General features: G+C 50.7%; 9 protein-coding genes across 9 annotated transcripts; 5 read left to right on the forward strand and 4 right to left on the reverse strand.

The window, feature by feature from the left end:
• Positions 1-315: 315 nt before the first annotated feature.
• On the forward strand, positions 316-4,305 carry Z518_06949 (uncharacterized protein; the record flags this gene model as incomplete). Its single annotated transcript, XM_013415079.1, has 2 exons — positions 316-396; positions 460-4,305. 2 exons carry the CDS (start codon positions 316-318, stop codon positions 4,303-4,305), a joined length of 3,927 nt encoding a protein of 1,308 aa, XP_013270533.1.
• A 1,623-nt stretch (positions 4,306-5,928) lies between these two features.
• Z518_06950 (uncharacterized protein) lies at positions 5,929-8,745 on the reverse strand (the record flags this gene model as incomplete). The annotated part of the gene is made up of 2 exons (XM_013415080.1): positions 5,929-8,597; positions 8,649-8,745. 2 exons carry the CDS (start codon positions 8,743-8,745, stop codon positions 5,929-5,931), a joined length of 2,766 nt encoding a protein of 921 aa, XP_013270534.1.
• A 903-nt stretch (positions 8,746-9,648) lies between these two features.
• On the reverse strand, positions 9,649-11,031 carry Z518_06951 (histidinol-phosphate transaminase; the record flags this gene model as incomplete). Its single annotated transcript, XM_013415081.1, has 2 exons — positions 9,649-10,888; positions 10,946-11,031. The coding sequence occupies 2 exons, from the start codon at positions 11,029-11,031 to the stop codon at positions 9,649-9,651; spliced, it is 1,326 nt and encodes a 441-aa protein (XP_013270535.1).
• A 231-nt stretch (positions 11,032-11,262) lies between these two features.
• On the forward strand, positions 11,263-11,913 carry Z518_06952 (uncharacterized protein; the record flags this gene model as incomplete). The annotated part of the gene is made up of 1 exon (XM_013415082.1): positions 11,263-11,913. The coding sequence occupies one exon, from the start codon at positions 11,263-11,265 to the stop codon at positions 11,911-11,913; it is 651 nt and encodes a 216-aa protein (XP_013270536.1).
• A 1,604-nt stretch (positions 11,914-13,517) lies between these two features.
• Z518_06953 (uncharacterized protein) lies at positions 13,518-15,347 on the reverse strand (the record flags this gene model as incomplete). Its single annotated transcript, XM_013415083.1, has 1 exon — positions 13,518-15,347. The coding sequence occupies one exon, from the start codon at positions 15,345-15,347 to the stop codon at positions 13,518-13,520; it is 1,830 nt and encodes a 609-aa protein (XP_013270537.1).
• A 1,953-nt stretch (positions 15,348-17,300) lies between these two features.
• On the forward strand, positions 17,301-18,194 carry Z518_06954 (uncharacterized protein; the record flags this gene model as incomplete). The annotated part of the gene is made up of 1 exon (XM_013415084.1): positions 17,301-18,194. The coding sequence occupies one exon, from the start codon at positions 17,301-17,303 to the stop codon at positions 18,192-18,194; it is 894 nt and encodes a 297-aa protein (XP_013270538.1).
• A 649-nt stretch (positions 18,195-18,843) lies between these two features.
• Z518_06955 (uncharacterized protein) lies at positions 18,844-20,195 on the forward strand (the record flags this gene model as incomplete). Its single annotated transcript, XM_013415085.1, has 3 exons — positions 18,844-19,109; positions 19,179-19,611; positions 19,668-20,195. 3 exons carry the CDS (start codon positions 18,844-18,846, stop codon positions 20,193-20,195), a joined length of 1,227 nt encoding a protein of 408 aa, XP_013270539.1.
• A 1,047-nt stretch (positions 20,196-21,242) lies between these two features.
• Z518_06956 (uncharacterized protein) lies at positions 21,243-21,903 on the forward strand (the record flags this gene model as incomplete). The annotated part of the gene is made up of 2 exons (XM_013415086.1): positions 21,243-21,690; positions 21,782-21,903. The coding sequence occupies 2 exons, from the start codon at positions 21,243-21,245 to the stop codon at positions 21,901-21,903; spliced, it is 570 nt and encodes a 189-aa protein (XP_013270540.1).
• A 591-nt stretch (positions 21,904-22,494) lies between these two features.
• Positions 22,495-24,054, reverse strand: Z518_06957 (uncharacterized protein; the record flags this gene model as incomplete). The annotated part of the gene is made up of 1 exon (XM_013415087.1): positions 22,495-24,054. One exon carries the CDS (start codon positions 24,052-24,054, stop codon positions 22,495-22,497), a length of 1,560 nt encoding a protein of 519 aa, XP_013270541.1.
• Between the last annotated feature and the right edge of the window lie 1,980 nt (positions 24,055-26,034).

Genomic DNA, 26,034 nt, shown 5'->3' on the forward strand with positions numbered 1-26,034 from the left:
TCGACGGTAATCTGAAGAAGATAGAGATGACGGTGTGGGCGAAGGATAACTGTGTGTTCCGGTGTCAGTGCCAGGCAGAGGCAGCCTTGCGTATCAGGACTCTTCGGCGCGGAGAATTTCGATCGCGTTATTTTGCCGTCACGCAACCATGTGATTTACAGTTTTGCCCGTCTTCAGAAATTCTCTCATATATACCGAAGATCTTTGTCCTACCACAACCCTGAAGGAGATCCACATTCGTACATGTCGATTGACAAAGTTTCTCTCACTTTGAGCATGTCGACCTAGGGCTGATCATTGATTCTTGCCGCTCCTATGCGAGCCATCTTGCCTGGCCGGCCCCAATCAAAGCGGCAGGCTCTCAGCACTGCACAATGGGATGGCCTTCGTCTAGTGGTAAGACTGTGGCTCTCCTATCTTCGCCCTGGCCGTAACGACACATCTAACCAGTGTGTGTAGGCATACATCTCCGGAAATGCGGCCGTCGTACTCAGCGGTCCTCAGACCATCCTCCAAACCATCTACGTCGACACGGTTGATTCCTTAACCGCGATCACTCTCGAGGAAACGACTGGTCGGATAGCTTTATGCGATACTACACATGTCTACATTTACAGGCCGGTTGGTCGGGAAGAGGGTGTTCTCAGATGGGTCCAAATCCACGAGCTCAGAAACACGGCTGGACTTGATGTGGCCTCGTTGTCCTGGGGTTCTCCGGAGGAGCTCCTGTTGGGCGGGTCCAGATTGGTGCTTTGGTTTATTCCCGAGACCAGTTCACCGACAATCATTTGGGATCAGACCCTGGCGTATCCGACGGCACTCGCCTACCTATCCCGAGACAGCAGCCTAATCGCCTCTGTTGGACCACATGACCGGCTAGTCAAGATCTGGAGGAGGCTCTCGTACGAAGTCGATGGTACCAGATTCGACGTCTCATATTTACCACACCCGGCGGCAGTCACCAACCTTCATTGGCGAAAGCCATGGCATCTCGAACAGAATCTGGACAACTTGCTGTATACGTTTGGTTCCGACAACTATGTCCGAGCATGGACCACGTTCGACCCCCGTTCGCCATCGGTTCTGCAACAGGTCGGGGCCATCGACATGAATGCGTCGATCCAACCTCGAAGGTTGAGCGTTAGTTCAATGAGCACCAGACGATTCGCCTTCATTGTCGACAGTCGCGACTTTTCCATTGCTACCGAAAATGCCGTTCACGGATCAAGTACCAGGACTGCCGATCATGCATTGGAACATCTCATCGAGATTGCAAATCGGAGTCCTGAAATATGCATTGTTCTTGATGGACTTGGTCATATGTCGGTATGGGGGTTGGAGAATGCTGGATACCGGAATAGGATTCCTCCATCCGTGTTTCACATCTCCCATGTTGATGGCATGAATATCCATGTCCCGCAATTGAGCGACCCATTGGAAGACTACGTCCAATTTTGCGTCTTCGCTGGGGGTGTCACCCGTTCGTCCTTGTCTCTCCTTCTACACTCGTTCGCCGGCGACATTGATTGGTACGACAGCCAGATCGCACATCTCTTTGATACCGCCATAAGACACGATCGGACACAACTGGTATCTTCGCTGGCCGGCCACGGCGCTCCTATCCAGAGAATCGTACGGAATGTCCTGGGCACCATCATATTGTCCACAACCGATGAAGGCCAGGCTAGTCTATGGCAACATGAAGGGAGCCACTCCACCGCACCGCTACTTCGGCGGAGTTCTCTTATAGTGGGAGCCGACATCAAGGATGCGGTCATTCTATCTCGCGGAAGATATGCATCCATTCTGACTTCGAACGCCCTGGAGCTTTGGGATGTTCGTGAAGCTAAGGCCCAAAAACTCGGCGTGCGACAGTTCGAAGCAAATCGAATACCGGAGCGCATTACCCAAAGTCGGATTGCCAGTGAACGAGCATTGACGAGTCGTGTGATCGTGGGCTACTATCCAGACCATACCACAGAAGCGTGGGAATTGCTTCTCCCCGCCAAGGACGACGGCCGCCCCAGGAGAAGGGATGGATATCCTGAAATCATACGATCCTTAGGATATGTGCGATTGCATGTACAGAATCGTCTCAACTCTTTGGTGGCGATCTGTGACAATATGAGCACAAATGATCGACCGGCTGATCCTCGCGAAATCAATGCACTGGGTTTCACCGCCGCGTTGGCAAAGAACGGCACGATTGAGATGGTCAAGTCACAGGAAGAGCCGGACTCGAACAAGCCACATCTGACGTCAGGTGCGCTCCTCGAGACCAATCTTCGAAATCCAAAGGCGATCGGTGCCAGCGGATATGGCAAGATTGTTCTTGTTAACGACGATAGCAGTAGTCTCAGTATCTGGGATGCCAAAACTGGTGCTTTCGAATACGAGCATGATCTGGACGGAACCGACACCATCAAAACATTTGCCTGGGCGGTCTCGCCGCAAGGGTCTGCCTTGGTTGCCATATGCTTCGACTACCACGTCGTGGTTCTTTCTCACGTGAGATATAACTACCCCAATCTCGAGAATTCCTGGGTCGACCTCCGTCATATCCGAATAAGAGATTTCACCACCCACTCTATCGGAGATTTATGTTGGCTTAGAAGCGGAGATCTTGTGGTGGGATCCGGTATTCAATTTTTCGTCTTCAAAGGCTATGCCGAGAGTCATCACAACCAAGATGCGAGACCATTGCGAGACGTTCGAAAGAAAATTCAAAACGACTCCACTTTCGCTGTGATGTCGATGCTCAATTCTCTGCTGCCGATCTTCCATCCGACATTTCTGTGCTTGCTGACATACTTGGGAGGCCTGAAGGCCAATAAAGACATTATTCATCGTTTACACCATAATTTGAAATTCTTCAGTGAGGGAGACAACCTTTCGAGCTTCCTGGATATGCGCATTGAATCAATCATGCGAAGCGGGATATCGGATCAAAGGAAGACGAATCCATATTATGACACCAACGGTACAGTCAACGGCGAGATCGAGCAGGGGTCTATTTCCAATATCGCCGAAAGCCTGGTTGAAAACTTGAAAAGGCACGAATTATGGCAACTTAACGGCGAGGAGCAATCGGACTTGATTAAGCAGGTCGAAGTCACGTCAGAACTGGAGAAACAAGAACGATCAATTGATGCCAATGCTCAACGCTATCTTCAGGCGTTGTATACTAGTAGTGAGAAAGAGGTCCCATGGCGCGCCATTGCTTTTGCGTCATTGAGCACGTCTCAGGATATTCTTGTCGATCTTGTCACGCGGTTTTATGGCGGCAAACTTACTTGGGAAGCGGCGCGAAAGTCCGGATTATTCTGTTGGTTGTCTGACCTGGAGTCTCTTCGACTGCAAATGGAGAACGTTGGTCGTACTGAGTTTACAAAGCACGAGGAACGCAATCCTGTCGATTGCTCCTTGTACTATCTTGCACTCGGGAAGAAAACCATTCTCCAAGGTCTATGGAGGATGACTATGGGGGTTCGTGAGAAAGAAAACACCATGAAACTGTTGGCAAACAATTTCAATGAACCAAGATGGAAGTCGGCCGCCCTCAAGAATGCCTACGCACTTATCAGCAAGCGACGTTTTCAATATGCTGCCGCTTTCTTCTTGCTGGGGGACTGTATATGGGATGCGGTCAACGTCTGCGTTCACCAACTGGAAGACCTGCAACTTGCAATCGCCATTGCTCGAGTATATGAATCTGAACAATGCCCATCAGCACTAACGTGTCTGATCGAAAAGATAATTCTGCCTCGTTCAGTGGAAAGCGAACAAGGGCGATGGATGGCTAGTTGGGCTTATTCTCTGCTCGGCCAAAAAGAAATGGCCATCCAGGTCCTGGTACAACCTGTTCACAGGGTAATAGGGAGGTCATTGGACGACATGGAAGGAATGGTCAGATCACTCAGCTACACGGCTAACGACCCCATTCTTACCATGCTTTACACTCAGCTACGGGCTTCACTGGTAAAACAGAACAAATGGCGACAAATCGTCAGCAGCAAAGAGGAGTGGAATTTTGTTATGCGATGCGTGCGACAATATCTTCGAATGGGTTGCGATGTTCTCGCGTTATCCTTAGTTAGGGACTGGGAATTTGTTTCTGAAAGCGCAGATCTTGCCCAGCGACATGAACCTAACCCGGGCATCCAGAGGCGTAAGACATTTTTCGATCTCGAAAAGGAAGAGGACGAAGAGATGATACTTAAGATTCAGCCGGAGGACAAGAAACCTCTACCCACGCAGTTTGTGGAGCCAAGTGCGAATAGTCTGTTGGACAGCTTCGGCTTTTGAGACGGAAAGTATTACTTGTGTTAATACCAATTTTATTTCTGCGAACGAGCAAATATGCGGCAAAAACTTTATCCTCGGCGGAGTACCGCGGTATTCTCTTTCGTGTCAGGGGTGCCAGCCTTGCGGATTTCCGTTCACGTTGTGGAGAGTCAACCCCATTCATAAATCCTATGGTAGAAGTAGCTAAAACAGAAGACAAGGCTGACGATTCAATATCTGAAAGTATCGAATTTGAGTGAGGAATGAGAAAGTCAACACACCGCAGGTTAAGAGTCGGTTGTCGAATCATCGATGCGTAAGTACGCAATGATATTTGGATACCGACTTTCCGTCTCGAACATTTCGACCTACGGCTTTGAGAATCTCGTTCGTGTCCTGCACATCGGGTATCTCATCAACGCTGAAAGCATCGTATTCACGCGGGATCGTGCTGACCACCTGTAGAAATTCATGTGGTCATGGACCACAAGCGAAGTGCTGGGTCCCTGGCTGTAAGAACTCAAACCTGGTGTTTTGGAGATGAAGTTGACCACCTCCATTCGGAATCCATCGACACCCCGGTGGAGCCAGAAGCGCATGAGTGCGTGCACGGCGTCCACGACGGCAGAGTTCTTCCAGCCAGATCCGGATGCGCTGAGGCAAAGAGATGTAGGTAGTACTCCTCCGTCGTCTCGTCACGGAAGGGGTTGAACGTTGAAGAGTGGGATTCCATGTCTGCTTGAGGTGCCCGGAGGATTGGCCTGACCTAGACAATATCCACGCCAAGAGTAGATAGGTAGTCGAGTTTAGAAATAATACCATGAAAGTCGCCTTGGACGGCCCTTGTTTTTGGGTCTAATTATTGCGGACGCAGATCCGAAGGATGCTGGGTAGATCTGGTAGACGGTGCTTTCTTTCCTCCAGGCATGGCTTGTGAGGTGCCTTTCCATTTTTACAATAGAACCGGTCATCGGAGAATATTTACTTCTTTGAAGGCTCAGATATTGATCGATGCCGAGTTTCTGATTAAGCTTTTAACATGAACTGACGAGCCTTGATGGGACAGCATGTGTGTTGCTCGAGTTTTTCACGCTCTCATGGTGAGAGAAACCTCTCTACAGGGCGGGCTAGTCTCCTACAAGAGTGGTATGGTACATCCTCCACTCCAGTAGTGGAAACTGCGAATCCGAGAGACTGTAGACGGGACCAATGAATCCGTGGGAACTCACCAGTCAACAGCGAAACTTTTCACGTTCGATGCCATGCCATGGGATCACAAGCGAGTACTCCTCAAAGATCGAATGATAGACGAAGCGAATGTGGTTGAAGTGTTGTCAAGGAATGTCCAAGGATCATCAAAGGATCATAGGCTGAAGAGTTCTGTAGATTGCGAGGCTGAGCAAGAGAATATATGAGATCTATCTCCTCTTGGTAGTTAAAATGGTCCAGAGACACTGATTACGATCTGACGTAACAAGTGTCATGGTCATGATCATCAAAGATCAAAAACACAGACAATCAAAAGCTCTAGCCAAACCTAGGAATCTCGTCGTCTCAGCGGCCGTCATTGTTGGACGCAAACGCCTTGCCCATAACCATTTCGGACAAAAGTACAATTGATACATCCACGCCAAATTGATTTCTTCAACTTGGACGCAGCATCTTCTTCGCCGCTTCCCTCGTCCTGCCCAAATCTTCCAAGCACTGGAGGTGTTTCTCGTGAGCATGATCCCACCATTCTCTGCATTGTGTATCGTCCTTCAGCCACTGCATATACGCTGCATATCCCGCCTTTTGCGAGCGATTCTCATCTAAGACGTCGGCATCTGGACCATCCCCACGCATGTTGATCCAATTCTGTGACATGGTTCCACAAACTCGATCTTGTCGGCTCCGGAAATGTTCAATCATTCTGGCGTTGAAATAATTCCATTCTTTCATATAAGCGTTCATGTTGTCCACGTACTGTTGAAAATTGGCTTGATCCAGCCGATCTTCGGCCGGTGGTGTGACGGGTTTGGGCGGTTTCGGCAGATTCAGTACACGAAGTCTTGCCGTGGACTTGGCACTGGGGTCAACATGGTTTTCTGCACGTGATGGGAAAGGCAGATGAGTGGCAAGATCGTCCATATCTTTCAATCCGGTGGAAGAGGGAGCAAAGGGTGCCTGTCGGGTGAATTCTCTCAAGTCAACCCCATTCACAGATTGTCCCTTGGATGATTGGCGCGAAGCATCTGCGTTCGAATGGTGAACGCCATTTGAGGTAGGAACACTTGCCCCGCTCGTTGGTGGAGTCTCATCCACATCCATTACATCCTCCTCGACCACGACATATCGATCTCGAGAACCGTCCGTGGAGTCAGAATCATGACCATGCCTCTTTCCTGTTGTCTTCGGTGGTGCTTGGGTTGTGGAAGCCTTCACTTTCGACGCCCAGTCATCAGATAATTTACCCTGTTGAAAGGCTGCTGATCTGCCATCGGCCACTTTTTCACCACGCTGATTTGTAGTGTGACCATTGGAAGATTCGGATGAGCTGGTTTCTTGGTCTCTTCCTCTAGACAATCCTCTGCCTCGTGTAGCAGGTTTGCTCCCAGTTCGATTTAACTTGGAAGGAGACTTTCGCATTGGAGAGTCTGTCGGGCGAAAGATGTCGTCGGCGGTTACCTTGTCATTCCAATCGGCAGCTGAGAATTTCGTCTGCGTGTTGGATTGATTAGGATCATGACTATCACTTAAGTTAGCCCCAATGTCAGACAAATGGATGTCATCGGATGAATTAGATGTCAAAAGAGAACTGTCTCTGGCATGAAGATTGTCACTTTCCCGCTTTCCACGCCGCGGAGGCGTCGCTGGCGGAAAGACACTCGACGGAACTGCCCATGAAGGGAGACCGTTTAAATAAAACCCTTTGGGGGAACTTCGATCGAATCTCAATTTTGGTGACCATGAATGAGAAACTGGGACAAAGGGAGCAGCATACTTGGGCCTGTCCGAACGTCCACCACTGCGACCAAATCCGCGCAAATCATTGGGCCTCGGCGCCTCAATGTCCGGGGAAGTCAAATCCGGGAAAGGTTTGCGAGTTGGTTCCCTCGAATCGGGAGGAGGATACTCGTACCGGCTCTCATCAACAATCTTCGTGTAGTTGGTGCTGGGGAATTGACCAGTCAGAGCTGGATCGTTGTCAGCAAAAGCATGAAAACACGGTCCGGTTCTGGTGTTGGGCCGGCGTGGTTGAGCTTTGGGCCTAGACTTCATGTTCAGTGTTTCGTCTTCGCCGGAGGATGACGACTCGGAAAATTCGGCATTGACTCCGGTCTTCCTCATTCCCGGACTGGCACTTCGATGTCGGGGAAGATGTTCGTGCCGAGATGATGGCCTACCGAATGGTCCTCGATCGTCCCAGTGAGGATCGACTGGCGAGTTGCGTACGCTAGCAGATCGATGGAGTCCTTCTCCGTGAATGTCAGTTCTCTCACCACTGGCGGCAGCATATCTCGATGATGGCCGAGACCCTCCGCCCAGATCGCTTCTCATGTCGTGATCCGAAGACCTCGTGTGTCGCAGAGGACTCACTGCAGGTCTTGCCCTTGGAACCGGAGGTGATTTCACATTGTGACCCTCGGGAACATAAATACGAGGGTTCGGTGGTCCCCGATTTCCTGGAACATAAGAGTATGCGGAATGCGGGGCTGGTGATTCCTCAGTTCCATGAGACCCGGAGGAATAGCCTTGCTTCCTCGTGGTCGCAGCTCTAGACAATCCCGGAAAGCTTGTGGGCGGGACGTTCGGAACATGGGGCATTTCTGACGAGGGTGATAGCTTCGGAGCGGTTGGAACTTGACGGGTGGTTCGTGGGGGCATTTGTTGAGAAGGTTGTGCAGGTCTCATGCTCGGAAAGACTCGTGCTGCTTCTGCTCGAGCCTCATCAAATCTGGCCCTATCCCACGACTGTGGCGCTGCGCGTGTGAATGCATTGAATTTATCGGCTCCTGATGATGCCTGTGGTTTCTGGTTTGGCGCGGTGAAAGGCGTTCGCTTGTCCTTTGCCTTTGGCGGTGGTGGGAATGCGAATGGTGGTGCTGCGGCTGGGGGTTTCGAAGCGGCAGACCTCGCAAAGGTATACGGATCAGGTGGATGGCCTGCAGCGGTATTCGTAGGGTTTTTAGCTGTCAGCTTTGCACGACCGGCATCATATTTGGCTTTCTCAACCGGGTCGCTGAGAATCTCATGTGCGGCTTGGACGGCTTGAAACTTGGGAACGACATCGACTTCATGACCGGGATTTCGATCCGGATGATATTGTTTTGCTGCCACTGTAAGTACACATGTTCAACCTACAGCCCTGCGTGTTGTCTTACCCAGTTGTCTGAACTGCTTCTTGATCTCTTCAGCATCTGCGGTCGGAGGGAGATCCAAGTCCGCATAGTAGTCCCGCTTGACATCCGCCTTGACCATTTTCAAAATTGGGCGTGGGAAGAGCAACGAAGGCGCCGATCCTAGAGTAGAGTGGCGACGATCAATGTCCTTCTCTTTCCTCCATCCAACATGATTCCACCGGCAACAGTCGAGAGGTGTTGGTGGCCTCAGGAAACGGGCTGGAAGTGAGGTCGTTATGAGAGGGTCTTCTTTTCAGACCAGCAATTTGACTGGACGCGTTCACAACTCGACCAATGTCGTTGCAGCGCCGATCGACGAACGTGGAACAGGGTGTTCGGAGTGGGAGGGACAGTGAAATGGGAGTGAACGTTGGTCGAAGGAACGAGAAGCGCGGTGCGATAAGGCAGAAGACGAGATCAAGAGATTGGGTGGCACAGCTATTCGCTCGATCGCTCGTTCGTGATAGTCAAGTGGTGCAGACGACGGATTGGCAATGTGTAGCGACCTGTCGCAAAGCGTACAAACGATGGAAATTTTGGGCGGAGTTTTGAGGAGATTCTGGCTCTTCCGCGTCTTGTTCCTGCGCAATATTTCTAGGCTGCAAGGCAACTAGAGGCAGATCTTCCAGGGTTCACAAGAGTGCAGTTTCATTTGGAGGGGAGGACACTGGTGTTGCGTGAATGAGAATAAAAGTGGCTCCTCAGCGAGATGCGATGTGCTGGCATCCTCCGACAGGGTTGTTTTCTTTACTTCTGTCGGTTTTGGGAATAACGCGAAGGCTGGGCTAAAAAAGGTCCAGTCAAAGATCTGGAGGCGCTACGCAAAAGCATAAAAGGCAGCACCCGCCTGACCCATCTGGCATCGACGGTGGGTAGTTTGAGGGTAGTCGGTGATCTCTCAGCGCTCACTCAGAAAGTCTATTTGGTCTCTATGGCTCACTGGCACTGCAGAGGCAGGATACCTCCCAAATTCCAAAATGCATTATGATATCACGCGGTTGGCTCTTGCCTCGCGCTGCTCCTCCCCGTGACCAACCTCTCCCGTTTCCTTGACTCCATTGACTTGTGAACCTTGTGAAAAAATCTGCTGTAGCACTGACTTGAGTTCACCCAGAAATCGATCCACCTCGCTCTCGGTACCTACCGTAATCCGGAGACAGCCCCGGCAACCGTATTCCTTACCTCGAAATCTCACGACGACTCCCCGCTGCCCCGCCATCGTCTCGTATACCGTGAGGGCTGTGGTGTTATCAGGTCGTCCACCTTTCTCCCGTGGGTTGTCCAGAATTTCAACGAGTAAGAAATTCGAATCTGTTCCTCCACGGAACCGTCCAACTCCCGGTACTCGTGGAAGTTCTCGAAGAAGCCTGTCCCGTTGCTGCAGGATCTTTGCTTTGTTTTGTCGCATAACCGCGAGATTTTCGTCCTGTAATGCTGCTGTGGCAATGACACTGGTAGGACTGGAGATATTGTATGGTGCTTTCATATTGTTGAGCAGAGCCGCGATCTCAGGGCTGCTAAAAGCGACCCCCAGCCGTATGCCCGCCAGACCAAATGCCTTACTCAGCGTTTGCATGACGACCAGGTTCGGCCATTCGAGGACCCATTCGGCAAGACTCGATCCTTCCTGGGAGAAATCAATATATGCCTCATCTACCACGACTATGCCATTCCATGTCGGATGTTCAAGGATTTGCTGGATATCGTCCTTGCGAATCAGACTCGCGGTAGGATTTCCTGGTGAACAGATATACACCATTTTTATCGACGCGTCTGAGGAGAGTTTGTTCAAGATCTCTTGAGGTTGCAGCGAGAAGCCGTCATCGGGGTTGAGTGGGACATGGACAATTTCAATGTCATTCACATCCGCACTGACAGCGTACATCCCATATGTGGGAGGACAGGTTAAAATCTTCTCTTTGGCAGGTGCGCAGAAACATCGCAGGAGGGCATCAATGACTTCATCGGAGCCTACACCGCAAAATAAGTTTTCCGGCCGCAGATCCTTGTCTGAATGTGTGTGTGTGTTTCTCAATCGACAAAATCGTTCTTTCAATGCGATCTGGTGAGGGTCTGGGTATCTGTTCAACCCGAGAAAGTCGACCTGGGTTTGGGTAACGGACTCATTCCCGTGAATTCCATTCGGAGGAAGAACCAATCCGGGGCCGTAGGCATTCTCGTTTGCGTCAAGGAGGATATTCTTGCCGTCGTCTTTGTAGTCGCTGGACTCGTGAGTTAGGACCGAATTGATAGTCCGCCGGGGGGTGGGGTCTTCTTACTCTCGAGCACATCTGTAGGGACGCAACTTCAGTATATTCGGCCGGGTGCATTTGGCGAGGTCGAAGGCTGAAGTTTTTCTAGCCATGTTCTTCTGTTATCATGGGCGAAAAGAGTTCTGAGCTCATGAAAAAGTTTCTCCGCATCGCAAGGATCTGCAGGGACCGCAGCTGCGATAAAAACTCCTAAGCTCCGCAGAAAGAGTCGCCGACTGCCACGCAGGCTCACATCTCGTCACGACAAACACGCTCTCAACCTCGTCACAAGACACCGCCATAGTGTCCTTAAAGGCGAGACCTCCCCTATCGATGTTGCCAATATGGCCGAACGTAAATCAGCTTACGGTGCCCCTGCCTCCGATACAGACTTCCGCAGGACGTGGGACAGAGCAGAATATGCCGCTAAAGCCAAAAAGGAGGACGAGGCACGCAGAGAAGAGGCCAAAGCTCGGTATGAAGCAAAGCTAGAAGGAAGGAAATGGCACAAACCAGTCGATTTGTCGTCGCTCGATGCGACTTCCGCGAGAGGCTCGAGGCTGGACGTGGCGAGCATGGTTGGCAAGTCCACCCTCGTCCCAGCCGGGTCGTCTGTAGGAAAACGAGGGAAAGGTGCTGGCTTCTACTGTGAGGCTTGTGATCTGACCTACAAGGACAACGTGCAATATATTGAGCATCTCAACTCCAAGCAACATCTCATTAATACAGGTCAATCTGGAGAGGTCAAACGAGCTACGCTACAAGATGTGAAAGAGAGACTAGAAATGCTCAAAGCTCGAAAACGACAGCAGGAGGAAGAGGATAGAAGACTCGGAGAAGTTGACATCCAAACTCGAATCAAAAAGGCCGAAGAAGCCGAAGCCGCGGAAAGAGAGGAAAAGAGGCGTAAACGAAACGAGAAACGCAGGAAAGGTGGAGAAAATGGTATCAAGAAGGAGGATGAGTGGGAAGGTCGGTTGGGGATCATCAGTTGAGGCGACACAATGCGATGACGATAGGTCTGGAAAAGTCTACTACTACAACCGGCGAGCAATCCGGACCGGAGACATCTCGAAACCATCCAACAGGCGAAACGGCCGTGTGCTAGGTCCTGATCACACCGAGCAGTATTTCAGGCTCAGTTATTTGTTTCAATGGTGAGCTGGTTCAAGAATCCGAGGTCAAAGGCATTCGAATGCCAAGTTGGCCCATGCCGGATACATCGGACATGACCTCTTCTCCTGAACTGCCTTTCAAGCCACAAGAGTAGCAGATTTCTCGACGGCTCAAAGCATGGGCAAGGGTCAACCGACCTTGTCGTACGCCGGGTCATTGTAAACACCTTGAATTCATCAAATTCCAGCCGCTTGATGTGCAACCAAGCCATTTCAAAGAACCTGCCAACCGTCGTCTTAGGTCTCAATGGTCTCCATCAAACCTCTTTTTTCAGGCCCAGTCCTTTGCATTAAGGCACTCATCATTCCCTCACAAATCTCAATTGCCGGCAGCCTACTCGCACGAGGACGTGATCTGTCCTAAAGAATGAAAGCCATAAAAAGGCGCACACGATTCTGCAGCACCGAAATATTGATAGACAGCGAGTCTGATCCGGATACTACCAGCCCAACATGGACGTATAGCAACGGTGCAAGAAAGACCTGTCTGAACCTATCCATGGCCCCACTATGATGATTGGTACGGCTTGGAGAGGGACGAAAATTCTGAGGCGTAGAAACCAAAAGGGAATTTGTGTCGAGGAGCCTGAATGTTGGGTTGCCGCTGCTTGCCCGCCTGCATGACTACGGATCGAAAATCAAAAGACAAAGTCATATACGAGCGCCCCAATTGTGCAGAGGAGATTCTTTTCATTCTTCTATCTTAGTTCCTTTTCTTTCCGCCCTGTTTTCCCCCAATCCGCCGCCTTCATTTCAATGCAAATTCATCTCCCAATGTAACCATGACCGATCATCCCCATTCTCCTGGGCGCGAAAAATTTGAATTAAGCTGTTGATTGTACACAAGAAAAGGAAAGGCACCTCAAAAGCCCCCCTATCGATGTAAATGTACAAAAATTCACAGATGGCACAAAAGTCGGGAAGTATGTGTGGGCCGTCAAGAAGCTCAAGTGATCAAATCTGAGAAACGCCTTCCACTATGCTTCTGTTCCAATCATATGCCGTAGGCGATGGAGACAGGATTTCTAGATCCAGTAGAAAAAAGAGATGGAGGAAGGAAGTATACGCTAGTTCTTCGGAGGGGAATTGAACGTGATGTATGTTGTGGTAGTTGACAAAATTCCCGGTACATTCATTGAAGCTTCGTGGTTTGGTCTGGGCAGGAAACGCTGTGCGAAAACCAAAAAAAGCCATATCTGCTTCTGGAACGATGAAGGAATCCCCAAGGAGTTTGCGGTCACCGAAATTGGAAGAAACAAAGAGGAGGAGCTGAAGCTCACCCTTGTCGACGGCAAGTGTTGTTGAAAGTGTAACTCCTCTTTTCGATATCGGCCGACGTTCGAGCCATTTCCGGGTCGCAATTCGCTGTTCAAAAGTTCTTGTTCCGTCACGGTGACTCGTCTCGTGGTGGACGAAAAGCGAGTTTACCATTCCGATGGTCGCTCTCTACTAAAATCATCGCGACGGATAGATCTCGAAGTCTGGAATGTACCTTTGCCACCGGAGAAACCTTGGCCAAAGGGGTCGCGTTCACTGTATCCTCCCAATGAATTGGCCCTGCGTCTATCACGCGAGAAATTTGAGACTGGTGCATCTCTAACTTCTAGACCTTCCACGTTTTGTAATCCGAGCTTGGAGACAAAGGATGCAGGCACCGAGGGTGGGCGCTCGAGTCCCCAACCATATTTGGATAGATCATTCACCATATCAACATTATCCTGTTTTGACCTCATGCCGCGACCCTGGCCGGCCATATAACTGATTATCGTCATGTAAGCTGCTGCCTTGTCTTGTATACTGACAGATCTGACGCCCGACTCAACCATCTGCATGATCTTTCCCGTTTCTGGCGTCAGTGTACAGGGTTGAGTCATGTCAAGACGCCCCGTTTCCAGGGTGTTATCCTCGGAGATATTATGGGCGTGGATGCTTCTAATCAATTTCCTCCATTCGGACCTATCTTCGTTTGGAAGAAGGAGCCAGCCTTGTCCGGATTTGCCCGCACGGCCGGTTCGTCCAAGCCGATGGACGTAGTCTTCTATTGATTTGGGCATACCAACTTGAATGACATGTGTGACGTTAGGGAAATCCATTCCTCGGGCGGCGACATCGGAGGAGACCAGCATGGCACTTTCGGCGTTTCGGAAAGCTTGCGAGTTCGATGTCCTCGACCTCTGAGACAGTTGGGAGGACATTTCGAGGATTTTGCACGGTGCTAATGGATGAGGGCCGAAAAACCTTCCTCGGCTAGCACCTCGATCGCGCAGATTTTGTAAGACTTGGTACGCCAGCTTGACCTCATTCAGACAACTGAAAAAGACGATGGCTTTGAAAGGCGGGTTGTTTGCCGGGTCGCGCTTATGCGCTTCAATGGCCTTGACTGCAATTTCAGTGATGACAGGGAGCTGATTCTGGAGGCCCGGTAGGAACACCACTCGCTGTGGCACCGACTCATGTGTGGCAGCGTCGTCAGGATCTACAGTCCTGACGAATTTGAAATCCGGTTTCATGGTCTGCCGTACGAGTCCGACCACGCTTCGGGGCATTGTCGCTGAGAACATAAGCGTTTGGCGATCTCTAGATTTAAGAGGTGGCATGTAACTCTGGATTTCGGCAATATCGGGAGCAAAGCCAATGTCGAGGAGTCGATCGGCCTCGTCCAAGACAAAGGTGTCGATGTTGTGGAGGCGAACGCCACTGTATTGGTCGGACAACAGATCCTTGACTCTACCAGGTGTACCAACAAGGATGTGACAACCTGCTCGTTGCATCAATTTCAGATGGTACCCTTTTTGTGTCCCGCCGACGGCAGTCTGCACTTGAACGTTAGTCCCGTAGGTGATTTTCTTTGCCTCGGCGGCAATCTGCTCAGCCAGTTCTCGGGTGGGGGAAATGATAAGAGCTCTGATATCGTCGATAGTGGCCGGCCTTTTTCGCAGATCGTCATGCTTTAGAAGGCGTTGCACGATGGGCATTAAAAAGGCCAGAGTCTTGCCCGTTCCGGTGCGCGCTTGAGCAATCACATCTGAGCCGTCGAGGCATTCGTTGATGGTCATGCGCTGGACCTCTGTCATGGTATGTATGTTCATCTTATTGACTAGCGTATCAACGATCTTCCGATCAATAACACCCGTCTCTCCCAGTTCTGAAAATTTGGTAAATTCGCGATTCACTTCAGAAATATCTTCTGCACCCAAATCTTCGGCAAGTGCATTTTGGCGATATCGGGAGGACGATGAGAAGTAATGGACCATGACAGGTTTGGAAAAGACATCTCGACGAATTGAGGGGATCCGGAATTGTGTGAGAGCAGCGGATGTAGAGGAGGCTGATGGGATGGAGCGAAAGGCTCTCCATGAGAGAAACCCCTGCCGGGTTGCGGCATACATACTAAAAAGCTTTGAAGTCAATCGAGCAAATGAAAACGAGAAGCTGCGCAAAATGAAAGACGGCAGGGAGAGGAGTTGATAAAGGAATGAAAATCTGCTTGATTGAGAGAGTCCACAATTTCTGGAACCTTTGCTGTACCACACGCAGGGAACATACGCTGCAACAAAGTCTTGGCCGCGCTAGCCTTTCTCGATCATTAGGGGCTCGAGTTTAGCAGCCAAGCACATTTGAAGTGCCTTTCACTCTCAAGCTACGGCTCAGCTCTTCAAGGTCTGCTCTTGTTGCTAGCCATGTGATATCTTCAGCTGCTCTCATGCAAGACAGCACGGTGAAGTCATCGAATCAAAATACCCTCAAGAGAAACTTTGTGGCCAACGGAGTCAACGCGTCGACTCCCTCAAGTACCAATTCACACGAACCCTTCTCTCCCACAACGGTTATGTGTTGACCTCATCTGATTCATGTTCTCACCTGCGTAAATTAGCTGATGCTGTCGAGTTGACCGGCATCTACAGAGCTTCAATCCGCTGAAAGTTAACCATGACCACCGTTCGAGGACCACTTGACAGGGGAACACATTCGAGCAATAAAATGATGGTCTTACCTTGTGCAATTGAACGTCACAACCGGTTGGTTTACATATGATTCGATGATCTTTGGCATTAGGAGCTTTTTCCTGGTCAGCTTTACTGCTGACATCCCAAGGATTCGCCGAAATGGGGCTTGATCTACTATTTCTTCGAATCTTCCGCAGAGCTTCCTCCGCATTACATTAAAGTCGCAATCGAGACAACGAACAAACAAAGAAAGTATTCCAGACCTGAGGAAAGTTATATAATCGGAATCGAAGGGGCAGATGCAGATTGATGAATTAGCTGCTGCTAGGGTAGGAAAACCACAGGAAAACCACATGGTGAGTTCCCTAGGGGAAGCATTTGGTATTTCGAAGAATCTCTCCAAGCATCGGCTACCTGCGGAAAGCGATACTGGCAATGACCCTTTTTGGACGGCAGGCAAACGACCGCTGGAGTTGGCTCTCCATGTTCAGGACCTCGCCCGTGAACGTGATGGTAGCCCTCATGCACGAGCGGCGTGGAGAGTGATATCCGAGGTTATTTGACGGGCCGAATGGGGTGGGCTCCACCCGATTCAAAGTTTCAAAGCGATGAAGTTGCTCGTTTGGGCGGATACAAGCCGGCCCAGATACACGACATAAGAACGGAATATTGCTGGTGACTCTGCATGGAAGGCTTTTTCAAAAAGATAATGCCCCCGTCGATGAGTTTGAGCATTGATTGCGATCACGTGGAGCCACGACTATCAAGGGCCATCCATTTGAGATATCCAACATGTTCTTGCTCTCCCCGATTTCAACCTTCAGTGGTCGGTGATTGGCTGAGGACACTAACATTTTCTTGTCTTTTGCTATTTGTCCATCATCCAGCGGCACCGTCGGCAGACTGTCGGAACACCCAATAAAGCCGCCCGATAAAGCAGGATCAGTTGGGTCCATACAGAGGCTAGCTTCGGCGAAGGGCGTCGCTGATGATTTGAGACTTGAAAAGCTAACATTGCAACTCGGCTAGTAGAGCCACTGTGGGGGGGGGGAGAAGGCTACCAAGTCCGAGGCCCCATAACTTGATCGTTGACATTTCCAATCCCATATCTTTGCCGCCGCCCGCACATCCCCACATCTCACAACATCTTCCATGTAACAACATTGACTTTTGCTCAGGCTCACCGTTCTTTCCTCTCTCTAACCATTTCTGCACTCTAGGATCACACGCACTTGAATACCATTCCCACATACTATCAACATGGCACCACCCACGGCAACCTACACAGAGACCACCACTCCCTCCAAGGGATCTCAACCCGAAGGCACGGCGCCAGACGAGCCCAAACTAACTCAAGGGGGCACGGAAATCAAACTCCAGAAGTTCCCCTCCCCTCCCAGATTCACTGACAAGTACGAAGAGCGAGAATACCTAAAAGGCCGCCTAGCTCTCGCATTTCGTCTCTTTGGCAAATATGGCTTCGACGAAGGTGTGGCAGGACACATCACTCTGCGTGACCCTGTCGACCCGCACAAGTTCTGGGTGAATCCATTCGGTCTTGCTTTCAGCCAGATCAAGCGCTCGGATCTGATCTTGGTTGATCACGAGGGCAACGTGGTCGATGGCGGGCCAAATCGTCTCCTCAACACCGCAGCATACATGATCCACGCAGCCGTTCACAAGGCCCGCCCCGATGTCGTTTGCGCCGCCCACTCGCACAGCATCTATGGACGCTCATTCTGCGCCTTGGGCCGCCCGATCGACATCATCACGCAGGACAGCTGTGCATTCTACAACGACCTGGCCGTGTACAAGCAATTCAAGGGTGTTGTGTTGGCGAAGGAGGAGGGTGAGAACATTGCCCGAGCTATCGGAAACAAGAAGGCCTGTCTGCTCCAGAACCATGGTCTTCTCACCTGCGGCCAGACTATCGAGGCCGCAATCTTCTGGTTCTGCAGTCTTGAGAAGTGCTGCCACGCCCAACTCATGGCTGACGCGGCTGCGGCTGGACGTGGCGGTGCGACTATTACGATCGACGATGAGGATGCTGCTTTCACATACAAGAGCGTCGGTACTCCCCGTGCAGGCTGGTTCAGCGCGAAGCCCATGTTTGATGTCATGGCCCAAGAAGTTGGTGACGAATACTTGCAATAAGGGATAGGAGTGGTGACATGACCAGACAAGGGGTTTTCATGCAGTACCTTGTCCCGGAAAAGATTGCGAATGTGTCTTCAGTTTAAAATACCATATAAATTGAATATACATACCGTCTGCCATTCCGTCCATCGCCTTCCTTCCTTATTCTCGGCTAACCTGTACTTGTCAGCAATGGTGTATGAAGGGTCACGAAGAGACTAGTATCAGATCCCTACCGGGATTTAGGGACGTCATCACATTGTGCGCAAAGTCTGCGAATCTCACGCTCAAGTTGAGCGTACCGAGGACAAATGATGCTCAATCCGGGAAAATGTTGGAGATTGCGTGGCAGGAGGCCTCGTAGGGGTGTTCTAAGTTTCTCCGTACACCATACATGCCCGGATTGCATAAGAACCACAGCTTATGCCCGGTATCGTTGAATGGATCCAACTTGTAGTCTGAGTGCGCGAGAACTCACCGGGGAACAAACCCCCCAAGTGTCGATCCTATAAATCGGATTCGTTGGACTTTGGGATGCCCCGCTCCAAGCAAGGCATTCCACATCGAAACCTGAACTTGGGTACGGCTTTTTGACCACGTCGGCAGCAGCAACTCTACGGTTTTCACTCCTCCTCACGAAGACAGAGAGTCCAAACAAACCAACACGATGTCTTCCTCATCCAAACTTCAAATCATCTCGATCCTCCTCGCCGTTGGGGCGGTGTTGTATCAATTTGTGCTGCGTGATATCCTCTTCATCGTGATTGGGGTCGGCCGCAATGTTCTCCCCGTGTCAGAGTTTCCGTATAGATGTTATCGTATCAGCGGCGACCCCAATGTCCAGGCCTGCGAGGACATGTGGCTGGACCAGAAATCCAGAACGTTGTTTCTGGCGTGCTCGGACCCGTTGGCACGGAGAGATTGGATGCCCAAGTAAGTTCCGCCACGATCTCTATAATCAACATGCAATTTGTGTTCCGGTCGTTTTGACCGGGGGAGCAGTATTCATCGCCTGAATGCCACAGGCAGGGCATTGAACGATCACGTTGTGGCCATGAATATAGACAACCCCTCGAGTTCAGGAGGCTACACTTATCGTGTGCTCAATACCCCAGGCTTCTCGGGCGTTAACGGTGATGGCCGGATTCATGTTGTGGGAATGACGGGTGTCACCTCCCCAGACGGCTCAGATATCCAGTTATGGTTGATTAACGCCAGACCGTCTGTTGATGCCAAAACGGGAGAATTACTTGATAATTCCGTCACGGGAGGGAACGCGACAATTGACGTCTTCGCAACGGAGCCGGGCGCTGATAGTATGCGACATGTGAAGACATTTGCCAACGAGCAAATTGCGACACCGAACAATGTCGCCGTAGCCAAAGATGGCAGCTTTTGGTTCACGAACGACCATGGGCGCCACAAGGTTGGCTGGGTAAGTCCTCTCCTGGAAGAATTTTGCAAATGACAAATGCCACTGACCTATCCAAGCAACACCATTTTTCCCCGTATTTGGCAACCGGTGATGTCTCCTATTGCTCGGCCAGCGGCTCATGCAAGCAAGTGGCTTCAGGATTCAAATTCCCTAATGGCTTGCATCTCGGCAGTGATGGGCTGCTCTACGTACCCAGCATTGGGGTGGGAGGAATCACTGTCTTCAAACCATCTCCCGACGGATCATTGGTCAGGGTCCACTATATCGATCTCGACTACCCCATTGATAATTTATCCGAGGATGCCAATGGTGATATCTTTGCTGCCGCGCTGCCGAAGGCTCTGGCATCGCTGGCTCCGTTCGATGATCCGCTGAACGCAACTCCTCCGCCATCAACTGTGTGGCGGGTCAGGCGGAAGAACAGAGAAATCGCAGACAAATATCAATATGAGCTGTTCAAAGTGATCGAGGATGGCGCGGGTGAAGTATTGCCTGGCGTGACAACTGCGATTCACGATGCTTCGACCGGAACGTTGTTTATGAGCGGTATGTGGAATGGTTACCGTTCATCAACTGCATTTTGAGATTGAAGGTGGTCGCTGACTTGATGATGTAGGCGTTGTGTCACAGTTTATAACTGTGTGCGAGAAGGTCTGAGGAATCTACTCTATTGGAACCGACTCGAAACGAGACATCGTGAAGGCGGGGCGTCCTGCAAAGAGGTCTTGTGACGAAATGGCCCACGGATATGCGTTCTTGAGGTACAGAGCCTCCAAGGTTGAGGTTGGATCGTTCCTGTTAGGTCGCGATGCCATCCATGTCAGACTGCGAGTAGAGTCTGGAGTAGGTTGATCTAAACTAAGCGTATAAAACGTGGGAATCTTGATGCGTAGAATACAAGTCCAACGGCCAGTCGGAGCACCAGGCTCGCCGATATTCCGGCCATATAAGCTTTTTGGGGCGCCTTCCAGGTATCACTATCGAGGTACCTGACAGCTTATAATAAACGTCGAGGTACCTGGCGCAGGCCCAGGTACCCTCCTGCAACTGCCTGCGCTCTTCTTCTTTCTATTTCCGATCGCGCCAACAATAGCCTAGATAATCCATCTTCAAACATCCCATGTCCTTTCCTTCACTCCTCGGGCTCCGAAGATCTTACCGTATTAGCCGCACACACTCTGAGAACTCCCCTTCGTCGACGTAACGGCCCCCCTTTCGCTATGGGAAAGCCTGACCCCTTGGCAAGCCACACCCGTAACAGGCCAGCCAGCATTCAGGGCTTCACATGCATGTCTGCGCTCTGTCTCACGAAGCTGAATGCCTGGGGCGAGACGCTTGATGTATCTTGCCCAGTCCGTGGACAATAAAAGAGAGCAACAGACCCTTAGTCTCCCGTCATCTTTGTACCATTTGTCCTATCCATCGAGGTTACAGAGTACGGTATTGCAACTTGATAGTTTGCAAGCCCAGATTGGGATATTACTTCAAGGCCGTCCATTGATCTCGTACTTCCATACAACCTCATTTCTCTCGCATCCACATATCCTCTCCCACGGAACCGAGAGCCTTGCATAAAGAAAAACTTCTTCTACCTGATCTATCTCACTACCGTTGCACAGAACTATCTCAATATGGCCTCCCCTCCGACTATCGTCATCAACACCCCTGATTCAGCGACATCAACCGTCTCCGCTCCCCACCCTGCGCCTTCGGCCTCCACAGAAACAAAGAGCCCCGAGAAACCACAGAAACCTGCCCTGGTAAAATCTTGTTACCTCTGTGACGAGCAGAATCCCGGCGACTTCTCTCCCACCACCAAATACCTCGAGACCTGTCTCCTCTGCTCCCGGCATTTCTGCCCCATTCACAAGTCTGTGAGCTGGGACCAAGTCTGCAACATCAATCACTCCAAATATTACCATGAGTGTCTAGAGAAAGCACGGAAGGAGTTGGCTATCATGGGCAAAGGCTCAGATGTTAACAAGCGAGAAGTGGCTGAAATGCTCATCAATGAGGGCATTTATCCTAGTTTGGGAGAGCGGGAGAAGGCAATTTTCACAACCAGCCCAGTCAGCCATTGTAAGTCCGCCTAGGATGGGATGGCATGGCATGTCCCTCTCCTGGTGCTCAGCAAAAAGCTGAATGAGAGTCTCGACTAATCAAAAGACAGCCAAAATGCAAGAACTCGAGAACTACCGCAGTCTCGATGCGGCCCTCGCCGGCACCAGCGCGAGACCGAAAAGCCAACTGATTGAAGAGCGGGATGTTGTTGGCGCCGATATCGCCATCTAAAAAGGCCGAAGACATGCTCCAATGCTGTGCTGGAGGTGCAATGTGTGTTGCCCAAACGATGTGCACTTGATTGCCGTGAAGAGAAGTGAATGGGAGAGGTGAAGACGCGCGATCTCGACAATGAATTGAATCGAATTGCTGAAAGGCTTGCGCTTCTCGTTTCAGTGATGTCCAGCTAGCATGACCATTTCGGGCATCGTTTTGAGCTGAATGACAAGAAAGATGGCCTATGGCCGATGTTGCATCACGAGAGGGAGTGAGACACTGCGCCAACAAGCATGAGTGAATGAAAAGATATTTGAAAGTCAGCACATCAGTTTTCTCCATACGCTCGAACGTGTCGAGAACACCATCTACTCTGAACCGTGGCTGTAAACATCTTGGTCCAAGTCCAGTCCGTAGTCCGGTGGTAACCCCCTGAATCAATCGCTCTGGAGGCGGAGCTTGAACATCCTCCATTCGCCCACACATATTCGTTGCCTTTACAAAGCAATGGAAATATCCCATGGGAAACGTCTCTCGTCATATGCATCCCGGCTCAACTGTCGGTGAACTCTTTCCACCAGTAATACCGGGGGGTCTCCTTAAAGTTCAAACACAAACAATCTCTTCAAGAACACCCATTGCTCTCTGTCCCTCGCGCTCAAAAATGCCCACGACACGCTCAGCCTCAGCCCGCAAACTCACCTCCGCCTGTTCTGCCACGAACTTGATCCACTCCGGCACCGTCATGGATTTCTCCTCTGTACTTAGCGTTCCGCCTGTGAGGGCGAGGAGGTCTGCTGGTTGTGGCGTTGTGGGTCGGAAGATCAATTCGACCTCGCTAGGGGTCCACAAAGGGATGGGATCCCCAGGTGAGAACGCGTCAGATACAGCTTGTTTATGTGGTGGCGGGCGGGCGGAGGCGGGACGAGTGCTGGGAGGAGCATTTTCGATGTCTGACGAGGGTGAAGAACTTGTTGGAGCGGGAGAGCGATGGTCCTGTGATTTGCTGGATGGCTGAGGTGTTGCTGTCGACTGAGTTGCAAATGCGGGTGGGTTTGTTTTCACCGGTGTGGGTGACGACTGTGGAGGAGCCCCTAGGGGGCTTAAACGTCCAATCACATTTGACACGCCTGGGCTGTTGGATATAGTTGGGTATGCTACTTCAGCATTTGGACTGAGTTCCGGGCTCGGTAATGCTCGATGTTCTGAACGGACTGCTTGTTCAGTCTGTGCTGGTAATTGCTCGGCCGAGATCTCTGCCGAGATCTCCTCTTCCTCCGCTGTCTTGGGCTCAGGTTCACCTTTCTTCGCCCTAGTTGATCTTGTCGTCCTAGCTCGTTTGGACTTTGTCGTCTGCTTTTTGCCTCCAGTTCCCTTCCGCTTGCCCTTTGTAGTTGTCGTGGAAGTTGTTGACACGGTTGACATTACTGATGTAGCGCTTGTGTCTATGGATTCGTCAAGGTCTGGAATGTCATTGACGCTGGGAGCTTCAGAAAGCGTCGTCGTATGGGATTGAGAAGACAATCGGGTCGAGGCTTTTGAGGCGCGAGACACTTTCGACGCCCGACCCTTCTTTGCTTTGGGCCGCTTTGACGGCGGGGTTGTACCTGCGAAGTGGAAAAAGGGACAATTAGGTGATCTGCGATAGTGCTCATCGAAAGGATTATCCTTGGGTTCCCAGCCATCGAGAGACAGCTTGCAATGAACACAACTAACAAAATCGTCGCTCTCCTGGGTTGGCGCATAATGCCAGCCAGCCTCCACCATCTTCTCGGTCTTGCATGTCCAGCCACGCTTCGATTCATGTGGCCATCCTATTGAAAATGTAGCTCGTCGGGCGTCTGCGAATTGTGGCCCAGTGGGGTCTTCCATGGTGTTTGTGTCCAAATTTCCATCTTGTTCAGCGCTCATCAATATAGCCCAACCACAGTCACTTGAGTGTTTCAGATGCTCTTCCACCGGATCATCGTCGGTCTCCCATCCATCGAGGCTTCGGCCGCACAAGTAGCAGATGGTGTTATCATTGCTTGTACTCGAGGGTTTATAGTAAAATCCGGCTTTGGCAAGATCTTGGGGTGTGGGTGTTTTGTGTGGCCATCCTAATTTTGAGCGTTTGGAGGGAGGCCCGAAGGTTGCAAGACGCGCTTCGAGAGTAGAGAATTCCATTATTCTTCTTGTTCCGGATGCAATGTTCTCTCCTCGAGAGTTGTCAAGGCCAGGACATTTGTTTGTTGATGCTTCGCGTCTGATTTGGTGGATGACATAATAAGCTTCTCGGCTTACCTTCTCTCTCTGTTCTCGCCCTTTTCACCCAGATGTTGAGCTCTTCAACTGAGGGACAGCGTCAGCTACGTAACTGATTGATCCTCAATTCGGACTGTTTAATGAGACCACTCTTCCCCAGCATGCTCTTCAAGTATTTGGATCTCGACCGTCCTTCGAATGGATCCAAACAGGCTTCTTCCGTCTTGCGTTTTGCCGCCTCAAGCAATGGTGACACCCTGACGTTGATGAGCAGTTGGTGCCTCCGGCTCCGTCAAGCTTGTCTCAATTGACCATTGATTATTGACAAAAATTTTCTGCCGTCGAGAAGATCGTTATCCGCCGGTTACAAGGCTTACCGCTCTGTTCCTCGGCTTTCTATTAGAGCCAAAATCAAACACCCGATACTCTTTCCGGGCTTCAAAGCCGCCTTGCCTGCACTGCTTCTGAACTGATTACGTGCACAGAGTCTATTATTCACCAACATCACGGCCAATTGGTTTAACGATCTTAGCTGGGACGCGATTTCTGACTCAGTCCGAAGGCGGTAAGTAGTATCACACTCTTTCGCTCTCAGATGTCGCACATTCCAACATTGGGGCCATCCACGGACCTACGGGGTACACGTCTGGTCGCCTTGTCTGTGGTATGGCTTTGGGACTGCCTTGCCGCCTCACGCAACGGTGCCTTTCGACCTCCCAATATAGAGGTGATTCCAGAGTCTGTGAGTTCCCGGGTCCCTGCGTCCCCGCGTCCTCGCGTCAAATCCAACGATCGGTTCAAGTAATATCTCTTTTCACCTCCTTCGTCATTGTCCAGCACCCTTTCATCTTTACTATTGGGTTTCACACTTGACTTGGCAAACCGTAGATGTGCTGATCTTCTCCTTATACACAATCGTTCTGTCAATCCTTCTGCGCTAGAGGCTACTTGCGACTTCGCTGTGAAGCCATGCTATACACCAGCTGGCGTGATTCGCAACCCAAAATTGAATTACGCAGACCGTGTTGTTTATGCAGTATGCGATATCGTGGCCAATTTCATAGCATGTGTTGCGTCATCGCCTTATAGTAAAAGACGTCTCCGATGCTAACATATTTGGCAAATGGACCCTGCCATAATCCTGGTGTGAAATTATATTGGGGAGAGAATGGCACCGATCCTAACCTGGCACGATCCAGCCTGTATCAAACTCTTTATTCAATGACACTGGATACAGCCCAGGAGACACCAAGACGGAGGATACACGTCATCGTCGTCGTCGTCGTCGTCATGGCTGCCTCCCAATGATAGCCTCTTCTGAGCCTTAACAGGGAGTTGGATACTCAGCTGGGATGGAGGCTTCCGCTACGTCAACGGTGTTAATGAAACTCAATGCTATGAGATCGGAAACGGGGTTTTCATCTTCAATGGCGTCGCTGATGGCATCGTAGCTGTCCTATGTCTTTGGCCTTACGTATTTTTGGGCTCCACCGGTGAGAAAGAAACGACCCTCATCAACGGTTCATGTCATCACCAAGGAGCTGAGTCAGGTCACGTAAGACTCGAAACCTGCGGTAATTACAGAACGACTGGAATCGGCTCACTCGTGCCGCAGTGTGAGCTGGCTTGATCATTACCATAACTAATTGTGCCGTCAAATCGATTGATGACCTTTTTGGCTGAGAGCCCAAGCAGTGACCAAGCCTTGTCAAGAAAGCGGAGTCATGCCGCTTTTAAATAATTCGGATATTAATGTCGATCTGACCCTGAAAGCGGCAACGTATTCTTTCCTGATCGGGACACCCTTCCCAATGACGCAGTAAGATAAGTTCGTGGCTCAACGTATGCCTGGACCAGGTGGAGCAGCGCACACGACTCAAACAACAAAACATGCGGCTCCAT

Source organism: Rhinocladiella mackenziei (genome assembly GCF_000835555.1).
Source record: "Rhinocladiella mackenziei CBS 650.93 unplaced genomic scaffold supercont1.5, whole genome shotgun sequence".
In the NCBI taxonomy this organism is placed as follows: domain Eukaryota; kingdom Fungi; phylum Ascomycota; class Eurotiomycetes; order Chaetothyriales; family Herpotrichiellaceae; genus Rhinocladiella; species Rhinocladiella mackenziei.